The sequence below is a fragment of the Berghia stephanieae genome, chromosome 2 (genome assembly GCF_034508935.2).
Source record: "Berghia stephanieae isolate SIO BIC M18660-M18661 chromosome 2, UCSD_Bste_1.3, whole genome shotgun sequence".
NCBI lineage: Eukaryota > Metazoa > Mollusca > Gastropoda > Nudibranchia > Aeolidiidae > Berghia > Berghia stephanieae.
The window spans coordinates 117,823,067-117,840,605 of record NC_088361.1 but is presented as its reverse complement, the minus strand read 5'-3'; the positions used below and the strand labels follow the sequence as shown (position 1 = coordinate 117,840,605).

The 17,539-nt window shown below is 35.2% G+C and overlaps 1 protein-coding gene across 2 annotated transcripts in view; it reads right to left on the bottom strand.

Annotated features, from left to right (window-relative positions):
• LOC144966373 (AP-3 complex subunit beta-2-like) overlaps window positions 1–16,856 on the bottom strand; it is a 39,527-nt gene extending 22,671 nt beyond the window's left edge. Inside the window, exons 1-9 of one of the 2 annotated variants that reach the window (XM_078902761.1) lie at window positions 16,274–16,856; window positions 12,715–12,790; window positions 7,497–7,571; window positions 6,937–7,032; window positions 4,273–4,433; window positions 3,682–3,748; window positions 2,327–2,506; window positions 984–1,163; window positions 356–453 (exon numbers count right to left, since the gene is read on the bottom strand). In XM_078902761.1, coding sequence (XP_078758887.1) covers window positions 356–453; window positions 984–1,163; window positions 2,327–2,506; window positions 3,682–3,748; window positions 4,273–4,433; window positions 6,937–7,032; window positions 7,497–7,571; window positions 12,715–12,790; window positions 16,274–16,410 — 1,070 coding nt within the window. In that variant the 5' untranslated portion in view covers window positions 16,411–16,856. The remainder of the gene's footprint in view (window positions 1–355; window positions 454–983; window positions 1,164–2,326; window positions 2,507–3,681; window positions 3,749–4,272; window positions 4,434–6,936; window positions 7,033–7,496; window positions 7,572–12,714; window positions 12,791–16,273) is intronic. The other variant, XM_078902760.1, reaches the window with a different exon arrangement.
• Window positions 16,857–17,539: the final 683 nt, after the last annotated feature.

Here is a 17,539-nt window from a genome sequence, read left to right as displayed (position 1 = left end):
AATTGTTTGTATTAAAAATAGTGAGAGGTACTACTACCTGGTATTGGTCCAGTGCAAGTTTTCATATCTAATTGTCATCTCATACATGTTTACCAGATGTTTAACCATAACCAACGTGCTAAAAATCATGGTGTCTATTTTCGGGGAAATTTTGACAAAACAATTGAGTTTTTTATAAAATCAAAGCGTTGTTTAATCAAAATCATAGGTACACAAAAACCATCTTCAGGTCAATTGTAAATGCCATGCAAGATTTGGTGGTGATTGGTACGGTTGATCTGGAACCTTAGTGGATCAATATTATTAAATCTTTAAAAAATTTAATATATATATAATCATTTTTTCATATATTGACCTGTGACTGCGAAGTAAACGGATCAAACTTTTAGCAACGATTCCAACTTCTGATTTCGGTGCACAGTGGTGGTAAAGCTGGGCAACTGCCATTACAACCTGAAACGAAAAGGAATAATAAAAAAGGTTGTGAAAATATCATGTCTGTTTCTTTATAATAAAAGTCATGTTTTCATGTGGGAATTTACTATAATATAGTACATGCTTTTGTTTTGCAATTTAAGAAGGTGCAGAAAGCAGTGAATCACAATGACGAAAATGAGGAGGTATGAAAATTATTGAATTTATTGATTGCAATGAATGACAGAGTCTCCTATCATATGGAGGAATTGAAAATCATAGTTCTAGTGGTACAAAGTTAAAGACCACCTAACAGAAAATGATTCGAGTAATTTTGACATCCCCATCTAAATTATGAATATTTAATTCCACTTTAGTACTAAAACTCTAATAAGTGAGCTATAATGATAAAAAGCTTGGATAAAAGAGTAAATCACCATTATGTTAATACAAAAGGTGAAAAAATATAACGTAATGCAAAGGACATATTTAGAATTGTAATTCTTAAAAGAGGAAAAAAAAAAGATGTCTTTTACAGAAAAAGAGCATTAGAGATTATTCAAACATACCGCTGCATTACGACTATTGAGCAAGGGTTTTGCCTGCCTCAGAAGCAACCGATGGTCAGGATCCATCACATAAGGAGCCTTTTTTGGTTCATCTTTTTTCTTCTCTTTATCATCATCTTCCTCGTCGGAATCTTTCTCAGAACTTTCATAAAATGGCACGTCTTTCCCATCATCAGCATCCTGTTTTTAGCAAATGTATCATTACAAAACTTCAATTCAATAGTTTCAAAACATTGTTGACAGCCTGTATTTGAATTTTTATCTAACCTGACATCAGCTTTCATTGAGAGAATGGCAACATCAATTCAAGACCAACTTAAATAGTTGTTACTGCTCTCTCTGAGAGATTGGTTTGGTCTGCAATCATAATTAAGTATATAAAAAATGAAATAATTTATGATTATTAAAAATATTCCATCTTGTCATTATGCGGTTAAAGATTGTTTCCTAAATAACTTTTCCACCAGGGAAATAACAATTCAACATTCTGTGTGAAGAAGAGCTGTCAGAAGTCTTTATTCATAATTCTTATTAAAAACCAATGTAATCATTCAATGTTTATTATGTCTCTGTATACCAGTTGTCTTAATTTGAATGGTTTTATCCAAAAGCAGTGCAAGCATGTTGTTGGGATGAAGTTGATTCTTTCAGCATAGCTTGATTTTTACCTTTTTCTTTCTTTTTAGATTTCTCTTCAATGTATTTTTCAATGATAAATACAATTTCTTCTTGATTCCCGACAAATTGCTTCAATGGGTTTTTAAAGAAACAATGAAGGATTAAGTATATAAGATGTCAGGACCAAGATCTGACTCAAATCTTTTAAAATTTGGTATCATTTCAAAACATATTCAAATAAGCATCTAAATATTGGGATAGACGACATTAAAAATGAGACTTTATGTCTAAGTGATTGTCTATCTTGCTTTACACAGTTTTGCCAATTAATCTCTGAATAAGATTCCACGACTACATTTTTATAGCAGTAGGGTCAACTTGTTTTTGATTTTATATTTTTCTTATAAACTTTACCTTTAGTAGGAGACCATTTAGTTGAGGCTTTGTCCCAGATCTTCAAACAAAAGACATTATCCTACCTGATCCATTGAGATCCAACCAAAGTAAAGTTTACCGAATTCCTCTTATACATTGGTTATGGTTTCTCAAAGGATCAAAATGGTATACACATTATAACGGACTTGTTAGCTTAGGATGGCAATTGGTTATGGTCAGATAGTTGCACTATCAAAATGCTTGCCATGTTACTAATAATAATACAAAAAAATTACGGTTGTGATCATAAATAAAGAGGTAAAACACAGAAATAAGTTAGTCCTGCTTACATCATTCGGTGAAATAAATTGTGTTCTGCAGTATCTGGTCAGCATGTTTAGAATGACAACTTGTCCCCATTCCTCTACATCAACTAGCAGGTTGCAAAGCTTCCTATAATTTTTGTGGATCAGGTCTATTCGCTCTGGACAAATCTCAACAAAGGCTTGGATAGCACTACCTGCAACCAACTGAGAAAATAAAAATAGCCCAGAATCAACAACTAAATAAAACTTATTCAGTATCAAATAAATTCAGCCAAAATCAACCAACAATATATAAATAAACAAATAAATAAAATTTATATAGCACCAATATCCACCTAACGTGTTCAATGACTCTTTAAAAGCCAGCCAGGCGGAGTTGTCGTACCAGTAAGGTCGCGGATTCAAACCCCCATCACCGCAGCGAAAATTTGTTATTCTCTATTGTCTTCTGGCACTTTCCTACTGACTTCATCTCTTGTTGTTAGAAGACATAGGTGATATGAGAACTTTAAGAAAATTAAATGTTAAATTTTGAAATATTAAATAAAAGTTAATCCAAAATATTTTGTCTTTAGTCTAAACGTAAAGCACTCAATAGTATGAGCGCCTCTGGTAAAGTCCGAGAGAGGATTCCAGATTGATGGTGCCGCAAAGTAAAAATTCACATTCCGAGAATTTTGTTCTGGACCTTTTTCTTTCAAAAGTGGTAAGTTGTGAGGAGCGGAGAGCCCCAGGTGGCCTGTACACGGATATCAATGACACTAGGTATTGTGGTGCTAAGCCATAATACATTTGAAAATTATACAGGTCATCTTGAACTCTCAACTCCTCTCGACAGGCCACCAATGTAGTTTCAAAACAAAGGTAATATTTTCTCGAATATACAAGTACAAGATAACATCTGTCACATAAATCATTTATATATATCATCAGCATTTTGACTATGACTGCTCATTGCAGGATGCAATTTCCCATTACTTTTGGCTCAAGTCCAACAAAGAAAAATTACAGTTCTATCATCGAAGTTCAAATCTATCCATGCATATGCCATGCTATCCTTAGGTCTGGGTTAGAAACAATTTGTAGTACATCTTGTGCTAACATTGTTATAGAATTTTTTTTTTAAAACCCAAGAAAAACAAGGGAAAAAATATTAAGAAGTAATGCATAATACTATTATGCCTATTCGGTTCATATCTGGAAGATTGACTTAATTATACTTGATATTGGGACCTTACGACTCTCTCTCTCTCTCTCTCTCTCTCTCTCTCTCTCTCTCTCTCCCCCCCCCCCCCCCTCTCCTAAAGTGTCAATTGAGGCAAGCATGTAATCACTCTCGATGCCAAAACTAATCAATACTGCAATGAAAAGGGTCATACAGTTGTCTTGTCCCCCAAGAGCCGATCAAGGACTTCAATCAATTGGTCTTTCGTTTCTGGATCCAAACTGGGGTTTTTAAGAAAAGAAAGGAAATAGAAAAAATGAAAAATAAAAACAACATAGTAAAGTTTCATCCCCCATTAAAAAAATGATCCAATATCGAAATGGTTCCCTTAATAGCAAGAGTTCTATGAAATCAGTGTCCATATGTCATACATGGTGAAAAGCTCAGATTAAACCCTAAAATATGGTGAAAATATATAATTCTGAATGTTTGAAAATTCTCAGTTACCACGAAGGACAAGCTGAATTTGTCACTTCAGCTTTAAATGCTTTTCACTTAAATTGTTGGGTTTAGAATATAAAAGTGGATTTTAATCTAAAGCCTTGAAAATTTGACATGACATTTATCTAAATAATCTAAATAAAAATTACACAAGATTCCTTATAGATATCAAAAATTTATGTTTTAATTTATTCCTAATTTCTTCTTGACAATTTCTCAATTTCTATGCTTTTTTTCACCCTCCTGAAGTTACACACTTTTGATACTGCATGTCACCTTAAATATGCATTTTAAAAATTCGTACCTGTAGAGTTTAGGAATAGCATGAGCCGCTGTTTTCCTGACATATGGTGACATATCCATAACAGCCTCTTTGATAGCCAACATCATTATGGGAGCAATCACTATGACTCGGATACTTGACAACACTCTCAAAGCACTGGCTCGAATAAGCTGGTTTGGATCCTGAATCAAAATATATTCACTTTTAAAATCATCAAAGAGCTTACTATTACTGATTATTATAAATTATACAAGGTAACAAATGGTAATAACTTTTATAAATCCTTTACAAGAAATAGGTGTGGTGGTCTGACAAAAATTGTCGCAGGTCCTTACTGTATGGTACAAAAAAATTCCCAATTATTTGAGAGAGTACATACATTTTTGGCCCCAGGTCAGAATTAGTTGTAAAAAGAAAGGAAGAGAACAATTCCCTCCTCTTTTGAAGGATGTGTGGTGCTTAACACGAGAAGCTGCATTGTCTTCGCTCTTGCTTGTGTTACATTTTTAAGCTGATTCTTTCGTATATTTGGATTAATTCTTATAGAAGAAGAAGAAGAAGAAGAAGAAGAAGAAGAAGAAGAAGAAGAAGAAGAAGAAGAAGAAGAAGAAAAAGAAGGAGAAGAAGAAGAAGAAGAAGAAGAAGAAGAAGAAGAAGAAGAAGAAGAAGAAGAAAGAAGAAGAAGAAGAAGAAGAAGAAGAAGAAGAAGAAGAAGAAGAGGAGGAGGAGGAGGAGGAGGAGGAGGAGGAGGTGTGGTCATGTGTGAAGGAGGTAAAAGTGAAATTAAACAATCACAGTCGTGAGAAAAGAAAACTTCTGCTGAGAGCAGCTTGCAGTCAATTACCTTTCGAAGAAAAATATTTATTTCGCACTAATCATTCTGGTTGACTTTGAACCGGATATATAGAAAGCGTAGGAACTGAGATTGTCAATCGGAAAAATGTGCGTGTGTCTGTAGCAAAACAAAGAGAAATGGCCTGGTCCAACACATGTCGAGTTAATTGATTACTGACTATGCATGTGTCGACAACATACGACGCAACACTGTCACCTCTCTCTAGTCTGTGGCATAATAGGCAGTAGGCAGTGAATACATCCACGTCAGCGGAGTGTGTAGGTGGACAAGATGGAACGATAATATACCCAGCTGACTAGTTTGTTTTGTCTTTGAAGTGACAAATAAAAAGTTTCTTTTTTCTTATTTAAAGAAGGCACTCAAAATATATTAAACACTGATGTCTTTTGACATAATGAATTATATTTTTACTGTTAATTTAATTTACTTTTTTTCTGTTTAAACCTCAGCACTTAACAGAATTAATCGTACCATCAGAAATCCGACAATTGTCGGAAGATTTACAGGTCTGGCAACTATAAATTTATCTGCCCCTCAACAAAGGAACCCATGTCAATCCAGAACAAACTTGAGAGAAAAGTGGAAAGGGAAAACACACATATGAGGATAGAAGACCTGTCATAAGTGACCTCTCCACTCACCCAGAGAGGTCAAAAGGCCCCATCCAAAGTGAAAAACTTTGAATCATTGAAGTTAGTGTTAGTGCAAAAAACAATCATAATGAATAAAACACAGCATTAATTTTCAAAATATCTATAATTAGGGACAAAGTTATGAGAATTCCAGTACACTGAAGTTGAATAAAAACAAAACGTTTTTACAAACTTTTTTTTTTCCACTCATATCTCGAAAACAGTTCATGTAGCATCCTACACCTTTTATTTTTCCTAAACCATCACACATGTCCATAATCAGTTACAAATACTTGTTTTCATCCATAATCATATAAACTAATACTTTTTAAAAAATAAGAACAGATGTGGCACAGTAAATTTTTAAATATAAAATATGAAGGAGGAAAATCAGAATTTAACGAAAGTGGGCCCAACAAAAATTACATACAGTTGAAGCTGGTAGATGGATTGCTGATTAATCAGGTCATTTCATTGGAGCAACCTTGTCTTTGAGAGACTCTTTTCTATATAATTTCTACTGATTGGTCAGAATGTGCATCATCCACCAAGAATTATTCCCGAACTTCATAAAACTACTTAATTTGTTTGTTTTGGTTAATTTTGTTTAAAATCAATCCTATAAAAATGTCCCTCTTAAGACAAATAACAATGTAATTATCCTATTCTAAAAAAATAATATGCTCTCATTTTACAGAACCATTTAGTAACTTGTTTCCTTTTTATCTAATCAAATTTAATAGTCTTGGGATGAAATGAATAATTAATGTAAGCAATGGTAATTATACAGTTGGCTGTTTGCTTTTGGGGAGGCGTACTATTTTTGTTGAATTGTTTGATATGATTTAAACTAAGATGCAAAAGGTTTTATATCTCTTCGATTTATTTTGAATGTCCTAAGGGTATGTCTATAAAAATGTGTAGTTATTAGATATTATCATCTGTCATTGTGACAGCATTAATGCATATTACGAAAATCAGAGAACCAAATTTAAGACAAACAATGGAAAGGAAGCTCTGTATCATTTCCCCCATAGCTAAAAACAACTTGTCATAAATAGAAAACAATTCTTTTCATTCAAGAAAATGAAGTAAAAGTCATTTTAAAACCAAACCTACATTACGCAAAAAGAGAAACCATTTTAGTGACAAAATATCAAGATGACAAAATACATCTCACAGACAAAAATCACTAACCTTCAATGCTCTTTGAAATGTACTAATTGAAAGAAGGGCTAAATCCTGTTGTTCTTCAGCGTATCTAGTTAAATATACATAGACCAATTTCTTGACCTGAATAAAATAAAAAAATGGAACAAAATTTATATTATGTGACATAATTTAATACACCAAGAACAGGGAAACATTATATACTGCACAGTAATAATTCATACTGAGTCAGCAGTGACAGGGTCACCACGAGTGAAAATCTCAAGATTTTGGCAAGGCGTTTTAGTATACATGAGTAAAGAAATATTTCTGTTAACAACCAATATTATTTTGCTATTTGTTGTATAAGTAGCACGTTCAACATGGGCATCCTGGTTTCCTGACAGTTCCTATAACTATAATGGATCTTGTTTCTGTTTTAAACAATAAATTTATTGGATTCTGTGATGGAGTCGGATTAGTACATTACATACCCATTACGAAATTTGCTCCCATTATGTGAATGCACATACATGTACACAGAAAAATACATTAAACATAAACTTTTCAAAAAATGTATTAACTGTGGTAAAAACTAGGCTGCATACCTCTAGGTTCTTTGAAACAACATTTTTTACAACAGGGGGGAAGAGATCAGATGCATCTTTACCCTTAGCTACCATCTGAGGAAGATGAAAATAAACTATAAGTTATAAATTAGTGATAAAAACAGTAGTAGTAGTAGTAGTAGTAGTAGTAGTAGTAGTAGTAGTAGTAGTAATAGTAGTAGTAGTAGTAGTAGTAGTAGTGGTAGTAGTAGTAGTAGTAGTAGTAGTAGTAGTAGTAGTAGTAGTAGTAGTAGTAGTAGTAGTAGTAGTAGTAGTAGTAGTAGTAGTAGTAGCAGTAGTAGTAGTAGTAGTAGTAACAAAAGTGGTAGTATCAGTGGCGAAGACCATGGGATCAGCAGCACAAGGTAATAGCAGTAACAATAGCAGCAGTAATATTAGTTGATAAATTGATATAGTGGTTGTAGCAGCAACAGCAAAACAGTAGATAAATGACTTAGCAATATATAATTTAAAAAATTAATAATATATAATTAATTTGGGAGTCTTGGAAATAACTTTATGCTGTTGAAGCATGGAATTGCTTTATCGGGACAACCACAATATTGGAACTATCTGTCTGCAACAGATTATTTTCTATACAATTTACTCAGTGCTGATGGTGACAAAAAGTGAAAAAGGAGGGAAAATTTGAACGCTTGCCTTTTACTGCAATTACCCCCCACTTTTAGAACAACTGAGATGATACATTTTCATTGATACCCTATATAGCTTCTGGAAATTGAGAGACAGCACCGATTTGATTTCCCACACATCAAGTCTCTCACTGCCAGTACATACGATTGGGGTAAATATAATTTCTTAAATGGAGAAAATTCCTCCTCTGATACAAAAATCTTGGATTTTCATGGAGCCGAGGAAAACCATCATCACTGTTTACTGGTTAATCAAAATGCATGCCGATTAATCGGAACAATAGACACTCAGATCAAAATAAGAATTTATTTTTCTTTCCAATAAATCAAAATAATAAATATCCCTATTAAATTTAACAACAATGCAACCAACCATGTCTTCAAATGAAGAAATAGGTCTGTTAATTAAAAATGGCATCAAACCTATCACCACCCATTCCCTTTTATAAGGTAGAACGTTAAACTTTACACCTTTGACCATCTTGGTGAGCAGCAAGCAATTAATGAGAGCTTGGATCAGATAATGATTCCATGGTTTAGTTGCTTATAATGCCATGTTGATTAGAATTGTATAATGCGTTGTAATTCATGATGAAACGAGATTCATGTGTCTTCAATACATTTGGCCTGTTTTTGGGAAAGAAGTGTTGACAGCTCATTTTACAAGTGTGGTCATCAGATATGATCACTCATTCTCTTTATATCATCATAATATGCACATATATAACATTAAATGATATTAAAAAAACGAGGAGAACATTTTAAACCAACAATTAAGAGGATTATCTTTATTGATATTGTTATAATTACAACATTAGACATATATGTAGTCTTGATAGGTGGTTCTGATTATGAAAGCCACTCATGGAACTGGTTAATTGGAACACCACTTAAGTGGAGTAATTTTTGTGTAAAGGAGCTGTACTTATTGAGTAGCTTGCACTGTATAGATGATTGGGCTGCCATAACAGATATATTATATTATAGACATAGAGGAAGGAAAAATGGCGAATTTGAAAATCCATATGATAGCCAAAAGAATGATCTTCTTTCAACACGAATATCTTGTTCTAAGTCAGGAGATGTTCATGAAGAAGAAGCCAAAATCGAAATGCCTTAAGTTATTTCCCAGTAATATTGGGTTATTTTCAATGCGATTCAAAATTAAAAGAGGAGTACTAAAAATTATTGTGTTGTTTAATGATTGATAAAGTGATGAATGGTTTGTGGTCTTTCTTTATGACTTCTTGATTCTGAGTCATGGTGCAGGTGGCAAATACAGAGCAGATATATCGACATGACGTCAAAGTCCAGAGTCCCCCCCCCCCCTGCACTATATAACTTTAATAAATAAAGATTGCATAAACCGACATAAATTTTACCACAAGACTGTTATATCGACTTATAAACCTCGATACCAGCAATAAAATGTCTAAAATAAAAATACAATTTATGAACGGTCAAAATATTCTGCAGTGAAGTTAAACACATAAGCCAATGAAAATGTAGAGATATCCCGCTGTGATTTAAAATAACAACCAAAGAAAATGTGAGATTATTGTCCAATGACATCCTGTGATTCGTCATTGATCAGAGCTGTGAAGTCAGGGGTCAAGTCTAGTCCCGGGCCGTGCCAGCATTTCCTTGTACTGATACCAGTAATGGGAATTCCCGATATCAATATCACTTGGCTTTTAACAAATAGGCTAATGAGAACCCCCCCCCCCCCCCCTCCCAAACGAATCACCCACAACATGCGATACTGTCTATCTTCACAAACTGCCTGGCCATGGTTTTCAGAGACAGGCCACAATCACAGACTTTTTAAAGTCAAATAAAGTGAACTATCATAAATTTCAAAATCAGCCCTTTTAAAGGCCACCAATCATCAAGATTGACTTCCCTTGTTATATATTGCATCTCTCATTTGTTTCCCTTTCATTTTTTGGAATTACTGATAAATCGACATCATGCTTATTTTGACATTTTACTGAGGTCCTGAGGATGAGGATGTCAATATATCTGTCCTCGACTGTAATTAAATTTTTTGGAAAGACTATCTCTTACCATTTTCAGGTGAACAATGAGCACTATAACAGTGCCTTATAGATTTCATGTTTCGTCATACATGTTAATTGTTGCTGTTGGCTTGGGACCCTTTGTACAATCCTTTAACACATTTAGTGGAAATTGTGCTATACAGAGACGCCAACTTTAAATTTGGCTCACAGGAGTTTCAGACACCACTCGTAGGAATTTCAATGCCGAAAGAGGAATTTCCGCACACAAGAAAAAGGAATTGGAATGGTATTTGGCATTGTGTATACATATTGTATAGTTCTAAATAGATAACATTAGAATTATATTATGATACATAAACACATTGCCAAATACAATCCCAAAGTTTCCGTATTTCATATGAAGTAAAGCGCCAAAACCGAATGGTAGAGATTGTAGTACTGGTGGTAGTGAGGATGATGTGGTGTTGGTGGTTATTGTAGTAGTGGTAGTAATGATGAAGATGTGATAGTGGTTGTTGTTGTAGTGATGATGATGTGGTGGTGGTATAGTGGTTGTAGTAGTAGTGGTAGTGATGATGATGTGGTGGTGGTTGTAGTAGTAGTAGTAGTGATGATGTGGTGGTGGTGGTGGTTGTAGTAGTAGTAGTGGTAGTGATGATGTGGTAGTGGTGGTTGTAGTAGTAGTGGTAGTGATGATGGTTGTAGTAGTAGTAGTGGTAGTGATGATAATGTGGTAGTGGTGGTTGTAGTAGTAGTGGTAGTGATGATGATGTGGTGGTGGTGGTTGTAGTAGTAGTAGTAGTAGTAGTAGTAGTAGTAGTGATGATGTGGTGGTGGTGGTTGTAGTGGTCGTGATGATGATGTGGTGCTGGTGGTTGTAGTAGTGGTAGTGATGATGAGGTGGTGGTGGTGGTTGTAGTAGTAGTGGTAGTGATGATGTGGTGCTGGTGGTTGTAGTAGTAGTGGTAGTGATGATAATGATGTTGTAGTGGTGGTTGTAGTAGTAGTGGTGGTAGTGATGATGATGTGGTGGTGGTGGTTGTAGTAGCAGTGGTAGTGATGACGATGTGGCGGTGGTGGTGGTAGTTGTAGTAGTAGCAGTGGTGGTAGTGATAAGATGAGGTGGTGGTTGTAGTAGTGGTGGTAGTGATGATGATGTGGTGTTGATGATGGTTGTGGTACAAATGGTAGTGATGATGAACTGGTAGTGGTGGTTGTAATAGTAGTGGTAATCATGATAAGGTGGTGGTGGTTGTAGTAGTAGTAGCAGTAGTGATGATGTGATGGTGGTTGTAGTAGTAGTGGTTGATGATGTGGTGGTGGTGGTTGTAGCAGTAGTGGTGGTGGTGGTTGTAGTAGCAGTGGTAATGATGATGCAGTGGTGGTGGTGGTGGTTGTAGTAGTGGTAGTGATGATGTGGTGGTAGTGATGATGTGGTGGTGGTGGTTATAGTAGTAGTAGTGGTAGTGATGATGGTGGTGGTTATAGTAGTAGTGGTAGTGATGATGTGGTGGTGGTGGTGGTTGTAGTAATGGTGGTAGTGATGATGATGTGATAGTGGTGGTTGTAGTAGTAGTGGTAGTTGCAGTGATGATGAGGTGGTGGTGGTGGTTGTAGTAGTAGTGGTAATGATGATGTGGTGGTGGTGGTTGTAGTAGTAGTGATGATGTGGTGGTGGTGGTTGTAGTAGTAGTGATAGTTGTAGTGATGATGTGGTGGTGGTGGTTGTAGTAGTAGTGGTAGTGATGATGTGGTGGTGGTGGTGGTTGTAGTAGTAGTGGTAATGACGATGTAATGGCGGTTGTAGTAGTAGTGGTAGTGATGATATGGTGGTGGTTGTAGTAGTAGAGGTCGTGATGATGTGGTAGTGGTGGTTGTAGTAGTAGCTGTAAAGATGATGTGATGCAGGTAGTTGTTGTAGTAGTAGTGGTATTGATGATGATGTGGTAGGTGGTAGTGGTGGTTGTAGTAGTAGTGGTAGTGATGACGATGTGATTGTGGTGGCTGTAGTAGTTGTGGTAGTTGCAGTGATGATGATGTGGTGGTGGTGGTTGCAGGAGTAGTGGTAGTGATGATGATGATTGTGGTGTGCAGTAGTAGTGGTAGTGATGATGATGTGAGGTGTGGTTGTAGTAGTATGTATGATGATGATATGGTGGTGGTGTTTATAGTAGTAGTGGTAGTGATGACGATGTGGTGGTGGTGGTTGTAATAGTGATGGTAGTTGTGGTAGTGATGATGATGTGGTGGTTGCAGTAGTAGTGGTAGTGATGAGGGTTGTAATACTAGTGGCAGTGATGATGATGTGGTGGTTGGAAGGGGGCGGGGGGGGGGGGGTATCCTTGGAACAAATTGACCTCACCGGAATTTGACGGAAGTTACCCGGAGCCCGGAATTTTTGGCTCCAGACCGGAGTTTTTTTCCGGTGAAACCGGAGTTTTGGCATCACTGGCTATATATCAGAAAAAGTTGTTTTTTAATCAAAGGCTGGATACTTGTAATTTTGTTTAGAATGTTACATATCTTTCAGAGTACATTACTTACACCAATAATGCGTTTCATGGCCTCAAGCTTTAAACTATCTTTGTTGCTGTCCAGCATTGTCTTCAAATCTTCATGCCTGGAAACAAAATTTAAAAATAGAATTGAATGCATGCTATGGGTGTGTCTGTGATTGTTGAAGCATAAAGAAAATATAATTTCTTTACTGTGTGTACCTTAGCGACAATCCATACACAAAGACTTTAAGAAAAAATTCTAGAGTTCAGTCTTTACTTAACTTTATTCTATATATATTGCTCTCGTAAATCATATAATCTATTACATTCTAAACTTGTTAGAAGCAGATGTGGACACACAAAACTGAAGAGCTTTAAGAACCATATGGGTGCAAATCACATTGTTAACTGACAAATATAACTAATAATGAAAAACTTTGAATCCATTTATAACATTTTACAATACAAAAAGAAGAGAAACATTTTAGCTCATCTTTGTGTCATAATCATTCCATTGGATAAAACATTTTTTTCTTTCCTTTTCTGTTTCCACACTGAACAATTGCAGGTCAAACTCAAACCTGAGCTTCTCACTGAAAATACTTGAAAATTTTGCATGTAGGCTTTAAACTCATCTTAACCACAACAACATGAACATGCCCTATCAGTCAGCATACCGTAATGGACACAGAAAAGAAACAGTCTACAATAATATACAGTGGAACCTCCCGATTACGACACCTCCGAATAGCGACAACCTCCTGATAACGACATTGACCCGTGGTCCCGATTTTTTTTCTATTTAAGATCAGTAAAAAAAACCTCCAAATAACGACGCACTTTTTGATAAAACCTCCTAATAACGACATCATTTTGGCGATTTTCGGCAGTTTTCGTAGATATCTGATACTAAAAATACTGAGTATGAGTACTCAAGGTTTATAAAAACGATTCCTGCTTGAACCAATAAGAACGCAGCTTTTGAAACCAATGAGAACGCAGCTTTTTTTTGACGAATCTTGGCTGATATGCATTAATAAAAACCAAGGTATAACTGTAAGTGTTAACAAGTAAACACAAAATCTTGGAAAATGTGATATCATGTGGTGATCGTAGTAGTAGTAGTAGTAGTAGTAGTAGTAGTAGTAGTAGTAGTAGTAGCAGTAGTAGTAGTAGTAGCAGTAGTAGTAGTAGTAGTAGTAGTAGTAATAATAATAGTAATAATAGTAGTAGTAGTAGTAGTAGTAGTAGTGTTTTTGTGGCAGGAGGAAGAGGATGAGGAATTTTATCTAACTCACAGCGTCCGAATTACCTGTTTTTGTTTGTTTTAAAGGGTTTTACAGCGCTTGTGACACATCTATGTCATATCAGCCCCAGTAAAAGGGAAGAAAATTGGAGAGTAAAAACATTCTAGATTTACAATTGTAATGACATAAGAAAAAGTAAGACAAAGGGGAATGGTTTAAATAGGGAAAAGATGTAGATTCTAGGAGCACACTATCAGTGTACTCAGTTCAGATCACCTATAAGTCTCATCCAGACACATGCACAAGATCCCTCTAAGAGGAATACACTACAATGTTTTGTTTGTTTTGTCAATGTTAATAAAAACTGGTCCCGCGGGCCTTACCACACCCCTTTGTCCACCATCTTGGAAACCTCTAAATAACGACACCTCCGGATAACGACATAAGAACTTGGTCCCGTGGCATGTCGTTATCGGGAGGTTCCACTGTAGTCTGTTCGCTCAATGGCAAAAACAATGTGATCCTCTTGCTCCTTGACTTGAGTGCAACAATCTATATAATAGACCATAAAATTCTTGCATGTTGACTTGAAAATCAATTTGGGATTACTGGATGTACCATTCGTTGGATTGGAAGATTAGGTGACAGAGCACTCGCTGAAAGTTAATATCAAAGCTTCTCTTCCCAAGTCTTTCAAGTCAAAGTTTCAGTGCTGAGGCCAACGCTATTCACACCCTACAATTCCCCGCTTGCTGATACCATCAGTAAGCATGATTCGGATTTTCATTTTTAAGTTGTGACACACAAATCTATGTCTGTGTCAATAGAGAAATCTTATTTCATCGAAGGCTGCAACATAAAATTGTGTTCATGATATTCGGGAATGGACAGCTTTTAATAAACTTAAAATAAGCAATGACAAGACGAACTAATTGTTTTAGGTAAGACATAAACTGAAGTAACTATCAATAAGATCGAGGTTGGATCAAATATAATTTACAATAAAAAAACTGTAAGAAATCTAGGATAAACAATAAACAATAAATGATCATGTCTGAAAATCTTAATTATATATCAGAAAATTAGAAACCTCAAGATGAAAAGTACGAGGATAGTAGTGCACATTCTTATAACTAGCAGAATTGATTACTGCAATTCTTTACTTTTGGTCTTCAAATGTCAACTTTTATTAAAATCCAAAACTCCAAAACAAAGCTGCAAGAATTATACCAGCAGAAAACGGTAGGGGCTGCCTGAAGCCGGTGATTGTAAAATACTAACAAAAGAGTGAATATGGAGAGGCTTCAGATGGGAACAAAACAGACAATGGACGTTTCGGGTACAAGCCCTTCATCAGCACAACATTGTCCAATACGAAGCCTCTCCATTTTCACTCTTTCGTTAGTATTTTATTAATTATAACAGGGACACACAATAGAAAAAATAATACCCCTGTTTTGAAACATCTGCATTGGTTGCCTGTTGAGAGGAGGGTTGAGTTCGAGGTGGCCTTATAATTTTCAAAGGTGTATTCAGCACCAAAAAGAAAAAAAAAAAGAAAAAAAGAAAAACTAATGTCTTTGATCGAGAACATACCACCTCAGACTCTCCACTCCACGCAACCCACACCACCTTAGAAAGAAAAATGTCTAAAAGAAAATTCACAGACTGTGTATTTTACTTTGTGGCACAATCAATCTGGAATTTTTTAATGGTCTATACCAGAAGTGCTCATACCGATGAGTGAGTCAAGTATTGAGTGAAGACAATATCTTAAATTAACATTTCCTTAATATTTCAAAACCACATTCATTATATCTCATCGATATCAGCAGTACTAGTTAATGGATATACTATTGTAATATTTAACGATCCAATATTTAATTTTCTTAATATTGAAAGTTTCTAAATGCAAATAAGGAACATAAAGCCACAGGGCCTGGTGACATACGTGGGAAATTATTGAAAAACTGCTGATACTAACTATCTAGCACCTATATTGACACTGACATATTATAGAGAGTTTACTTAACCAAAGGAAAGTAGCCGACGAATGAAAAAAAGGAGAAAATAACACCAATTTACTGAAAGAAAAAAACCAAATCAGAGAATATAAGCCAGTATCTAAATCAATAGTAAAACAAAGGAACATGTCATATTTAAGTTCTAATCTAAGTCGAAGTCTAGCCGTCTATGTTTTCTTTTCATAAAGTTTAAGCAGATATCAGATCAGTCTATAACTATAAGATAGTTCATACACTACACTCATATGGCATTGAGGAAGCAAATTAGAGTTCATGTTTTAAAATGCTTGCCCTAAATGCTTTACACTGAGTATCATTATTTAGTCTTATTTACTTTTTAAAGTCCGTGGTAAAAAATCCACTGCTTGCAGGATCTGTATCGACGATGACATTATCAGCATCCCCACTCCCTGTTGAGCTCGGAGGTCGATCGTTATTATATGACGATGCTTGAAAGCCATTTCCTGACATGTTGAGCGCTATAATATATTGAGACAGATATCCCAATTAGCATATACAGTAGACAACTACTATTGTTGTTTACACAAAAATATAAGACAAGAAAACGATCTATCTAGCCAGAATGCATGTGTAAGGGGGAGGCGGCCGGTTGTGATGTTTTGTGTACATCAATATCTACTACACATCAAATTTCGTTTCACCAAACAGGAAAGAGAAATTAATGTTTTTATAATAAGCCACGTAAATAAGAACAAGATATGAGGCACTTTTCTTTAATCCAGTTGATATTTCGTTAATGAGATTTGATTTCTTCAAACATTTGTTTGGTAGTTTTATTCTTAGAATTTCTTCACATCCATGAGAAGGATAATGTAAGAGAGTGGTTGAATTCGGCGACAGTATTTCCTCACTAATGAATGGATGACGTCATTTCATGTGACAATGTTTGGCTCTGCGCATGCGTCAGCCTATTTGTAATGCAGGGTTGCCAGTTTGGCATTTTAAATGCCAGATTCCAAAAATCTGGCATTTTTGAAAACAGTTTGGCATTAGAAAAAATCATTTGGCATTTGGCATTTTCATTTGGCATTTTCTTTTCTTGTATATTATACTTCAAATGACACCTTTTCTTAATTATTTCTAAACGCGTAAAAACAAATCTCTTCACATCGCAAAACTTTGCTATTAAAACTGTGATGGATATTGTTTCTAATTTTTTTCTCTATAACTTCTTTGGACTCTGCACTTGAACCAGATTCAACAAAAAACATCATAAGAAACACGAAACAGTAAGTTTTCTTAATTGTCAATAATTATTTAACTGTTTACGTATTTACCTTTCATGTTAATGTATTTCTTTTTCATTCTTAAAATCCAACCGTGGTGTAGTGGTTTAGCACTTCACTTAGTAGTCAGTAGGTAAAAAATTACCCCAACAGGAAATTTAGTATAATTAAAAAAAAAAAAGAAAAAGAAAAGAAAACACGCAAGCCACCAGGATATGATAGTAAATTGTCTATCAAAAGTGAGTAGTTTTCTTAGTGGGGGTGGGAGTCAACAGACTTTGGCATTTTTTGGAGTGTTTTGGCATTTTTTGAGTCTTCCCCTGGCATTTTGTTGAAAAATAATCTGGCAACCC